We start from the raw sequence: 5,191 nt of genomic DNA, 5'->3' as shown, positions 1-5,191 counted from the left end.
ATCGTACACTACCTATAAAATAATATATCAATACAATAAATCAAATTAAAGACATCAGACTTAAGGACCTGCTTCATTTCAAAGACATTTGTATTACTGAGCCTTACTATTATTCAATATTCGATACATGTATCTGTAAGTGATTTTAAGACTGCGTAATGCAACAATACTTTGAAAATAGAAAATCGTCGTTGCTATCATGCAGATTTGCGGAAAGAGGATATGTGTTGAACATGAACTTCATTTTCTCGTCGTGCAATGATATTTTGCCACGGTTTATGACGACAATTGCTGTTATACCACCAGGGGAGAAGCTTGCACAACTTTTTCTACATATTATCAATCTATCTATCTATCTATCTATCTATCTACACACATATATTATATATATATATATATATATATATATATATATATATATATATATATATATATATATGTATATGTATATGTATATATATAACATTCGCCTAATGTTTATCAGAAGAAGGGATGATGTAACTTCAGTGACATAATTCCTCCCTTAGAAGGAAAAGTGAAATACTGTAATACATTATAAAGGAAATGCAGCACACATGATTTCTATTACGTCGAAGAATACATGGACAGTTTTAATTAAGTACAGGTGACTCATAAACCAATTATTCTAATGGCTTTATCACATTAATTAAATTTTGTATACTGTAAGGGATTTACCTTTATGTATAATGTGAAAATTGTGTCATCATAATGAAACGTAAGGTTTAGTAACTACACATCAGATTTTAGCAAGAAGTTGAATTTGAAGAATACTGGTATATTTCATTCTAGTTATTATCTTCTGGCGATCGCCGTAATAAGAGAACCGCTGATGAAAAATTCTCCCTGGTCTGTACCAAACGCAAATGTAAGCGCATCTTTCATATATTCTTCTCTTCTATCTTCCGGAAACCTTTCGAGTTGACCCATAAAGTTTGGTAAGAACGCTACAGGAGAGGTTAAAGAAAATTTCTTGTGAATAAGGATAAGAAATTCGCAAAATCGTGATTTTTCAGTATACCACAAACTTACTGTGGTCGCTGGTCTATGATACAAGCCGTTCTGTAGTCGATCGTATTTGTCACGCCATATTACATTGAAAAAGATTAGGCCTAAAAGCTCGTGTAAAGACAATTTTATGTACAGTATTGGGAAACATAATCGCCAATCATGTAATGCTTAGTTTGGTCTTTTTTTTCTGCTGTCATATATCCCTTATCAATCGTAAAAGTGGTTAAGTTGGCACAAATCAGAAGAAAGGTGCCAGAAATTACACTAGAGGCCATTTACTCGTTGATTATAGAATTCAACATCAATCACACAGTCGAAATCTACAGTCCGGTTCTCTGCGCCACACTAATGTTGCTACAAAGTTATCATAATATAAGGGTCATTCTCTCCATAACTGTTATTGGAGGTACAATTATAAAGCGATCTGGTACGGGTTGGTCAACATGGTTTTAACAATGCAACCACATATTTATGAAATTTCTCGTTGAGTCACTTTGAATATTTTACCCCCAAGATCGAGCTTTCATCAAATGATATACGCGCTTCATTTCGAGAATGAACATAACATCCAGAATAGTCAGAAGCATATGTTATGCATTTCTAGATATGCGCCGCATATATTTTGGGAGTTACAGAGCATGCTGGTTTTTTCATTTTAGATGCTTTCATTTTGATTACGCAACCATCACGGCCAAAACCTATATTTTAATACATATGCTCCACACATGATTTTGTTTGTTTCCCAAGATTCATTTTTTTCATATTTATAGTATGTGAACGTTTTACGAATTATCAAGATAGCAACATGGTCTTGTTTGGCAATTCTTCCATACATCCTATATCTTTTTATTCTAATCGCCCTTCTCAAATATCTACCGGTTGATCCTTGTTGGTATTTCACTGGTGCACAGGTCTTTAATTATGGAGACTTTAATAGATTTGAGTAAATGCATAGGCGGTCATGACCTTGACAAGGATTACCCGTTCGATGCACACTGCAGCAATGGTAATGGGGCAGGGAGGAGACTAGAGGAGTTATACCAGTATCTGAAATGTGATGGTTTGACTTACAAAAATGAAAATCGATGGATAAACATGATTCATTTTCAGCGGGCAATTTTACGATAAATTTCAGGCAGTTCGTCAGAAGGGCCTTTCTGCCAAAGAGAAAGGTAACATCTGGCCTATGTATTGCTTACCTTTTCCCTCATCATTTGTCAAAGGCAACTTAAACCTTTCCTGTTTACAATCGATGTCTTTAAAACCGATACTAGCCAGCATTTGTTTGTAGTCATCAACACTTCCTTTGAAAGTGTAGTAGGCATGCTCATATCCCTGGAATAGACAGTAGCATATGCCGGTAGTTCATCTTAAGGTACATTCAGCAAGTACTTCTTAAGGTACATTCAGCTCTCTCTCTCTCTCACTCACACACATATACGTATATATATATATATATATATATATATATATATATATATATATATATATATTATATATATATATATATATTGTATATGTGCGTGTCATATTATAACTATCCAAATATCTACACTCAAACTGAAATCATGGTAGAACTGTACAAATATGATCACACGACAAAAGCACGTTTTCAGAAGAGCTGTGGGTAAGGTCGTAAAGGTCTAAGAGTCTGAGTATTAGTAGGAGGTTCTGAAAAGTAAACCTTTATCAATCCCTTTTTTCTCAGTAGATCAATAAATGATTTTAGTCTATTGATCTGTTGATAATCCCTCTCGACACAAAACTGCGCTTCTTTACACAGGTTTGGCGTACGTATGCATTTCAAGAAATTTCTTCCCTCAAAGTTATGGGCGATCGCACAATTTGCTGCAAATCGTTGTAAGTTTAATTACACTATGCGAGATCAACTGAATTTTGCGGAAATCATTTTGCAAACTCTTGAAAATTTTCCTGCCTCACGTTTTTAGATGTGATGTAAGATTGCCAAACTGTAAAATCTGTCAGGGTCCTTTCAGATGTCTACCACTACTTTGTGTAAGTTAGTCTTAATTCGGGGATATTTTCATTTCAACGCCAATTAATGGGTAAATCAATGAGTAATTTACGTACATTATCCATCTGTCAGAAATTTAATTTATTGTATCATGTATATTAACCATAAACGCATTTAGTAATATGTTACCTTCATGTATGTTTCCCACTTCGGACTTGTGTAGCTGTTGAGAACTTTTATAGTGTCAATTATGTCTGGATTATGTTGTCCCATATCCAAGTAACACTGACCACCTGGTTTCAAACTCTGGTGTATGCCTTCCAAGGCAGTCTTGAAATCTTTCATCCAGTGTAAGGCAAAGTGTGCGACAACTTTGTCAAATGAATTTGTATACTCTTCATATGTGGACAGCTTTGTAGCATCGCCAACACTGTAGGTTATGTTTCCAGCTGTGGAGATTTCCTTGGCTTCTTTGATCATCTCCAGGGAGATGTCAAAGGCTGTACAATTAAAAAAATTGAAAGGTCGAAATCGAGAGGGAGGGAGGGAGGGAGAGATCCGTTCAAACATCAATGCACATTAGAAACATCTACACACAAATACATGCATTCATAGATACATACAAACATAACAAACAAACATAGATACATACAAACATAATTATCACTACCTGAAATAGCTTTTGTCTTTGTTTTTTATGGGGGAAGGGTTGCAAACTACATGACATTGAAATGCATTGTGGGTCAAAATTGGACATTGCACCACATCTAGAGTTTAAGATACTGATCTGTAATTACAAGTGTTTTCTATCTCCCGCTGGTCTGTTCTTACTTTATAACACACGTGTTTTGAGCTTACAACAGCAACTACACATTTGTATTGACTGTCTTCTGACACCAGAACGTTATCCTTGTAATGGTTGCTTGAAGAACATTCCAAACTGCATGTTGTTTACAAGCGCAATCGCGTCAAAAGTCATGATATAAATTGGGAGATGGCGATGATACATGTCCCTTTTGATTAGCAGGGCAGTGCATGACGTGAAGGGCCCAATTCGGGGACAATTCTTCATTTGATTTATACTTTTTGTCTTTGTCTGTGTCCATAGATTTACGTTTTATTGTATATTTTCTTGTTATAAGCTTATATCTTTCTGTTTACTAGTTATTTGAATTTGAAATTTGTTTTGATGTGCCGAATTCCATGAAAAGAGGTTTATTGTAAAAAACCTATGGAGTTATCGAGAGTAATAAATAAAGATTAATAATAATATGATGGTAAATTTTTGTTCAATTATCTATGATATGATGCGATCATGGCTGCATGGTAGCAATTTTTCTTGTAATTTCTCTTGTATCAAATGCAATCTCAATGATATCACACAAGAAAATTATTTAAACTTGACATCAGGGTCAACGTAACTGTACGCGACAAACAACCATGTTGAGATCATTGAGTGTTGTCACAATGTCAATGTCATAATTGCATGACTCATCAATGCCTCAACTGATTTCTTTCAAAATATGTGCAAGGGTATTGTCATATGCGTATGTCCCTATGCATGTTTCTTGAGATAAGGCTTTACGACCAGGTTTGGGGATAACAGATCGTGCTTTCATATTCTAATCAGGACATGGTACTGACTTCCATCACATTTACTCCAGTTTCCATTTGCACTATAATATATGCGGTCTGGTCATTGACAACCGTGCACTTACTGTTGATTCAAAGCTGCTTCCAAAGTCTATTACCTGTGGTTGAACCGAACGACTTGTAGCTTGGAACATAACTAAAACTCACGGAGAGTAATTTGTGAAAGCTGACAACGCATATTAGTCAGACGGTCTGATGGCCACCTTTTGTTGTAAATCCATTCATTTGCAGAAAACTCGACCTATCAAAGAATGGTGAAGCATTATCTTCGGTCATAATGCCTAAATGTTTTTACCAACTTTAAGGTCATCGACCCTCTCGTAGAGTTTTGGCGAATATGTGCAAGCATCGGACCTAATTTCAGGGAATAACCTATCTCAGCAAGTACAAAGGAGCTCGTTGAAGCTTTAGTTATGCATGGCTAAGCAATAGGCCGAGCTGCTTTGCTCTTGTTAGATAGGATACAGGTAACGATTGGACCGAAAATTTGTTTTCAATTTTTTGTATGACCTTTGACGTACTAGTAATGACGTA

General features: G+C 35.4%; 1 protein-coding gene across 1 annotated transcript in view; it reads right to left on the bottom strand.

Moving 5' to 3' along the window:
* Window positions 1-470: 470 nt before the first annotated feature.
* The window catches only part of LOC139131148 (juvenile hormone acid O-methyltransferase-like), a 5,320-nt gene continuing 599 nt past the window's right edge, over window positions 471-5,191 (bottom strand). Inside the window, exons 2-4 of the mRNA XM_070697110.1 lie at window positions 3,194-3,504; window positions 2,229-2,364; window positions 471-965 (exon numbers count right to left, since the gene is read on the bottom strand). Coding sequence (XP_070553211.1) covers window positions 814-965; window positions 2,229-2,364; window positions 3,194-3,504 — 599 coding nt within the window. The 3' untranslated portion in view covers window positions 471-813. The remainder of the gene's footprint in view (window positions 966-2,228; window positions 2,365-3,193; window positions 3,505-5,191) is intronic.

Source organism: Ptychodera flava, chromosome 4 (genome assembly GCF_041260155.1).
Source record: "Ptychodera flava strain L36383 chromosome 4, AS_Pfla_20210202, whole genome shotgun sequence".
NCBI classification, from domain to species: domain Eukaryota; kingdom Metazoa; phylum Hemichordata; class Enteropneusta; family Ptychoderidae; genus Ptychodera; species Ptychodera flava.
The sequence above is the reverse complement of the archived record's forward strand: the minus strand, read 5'-3'. Positions and strand labels throughout refer to the sequence as shown.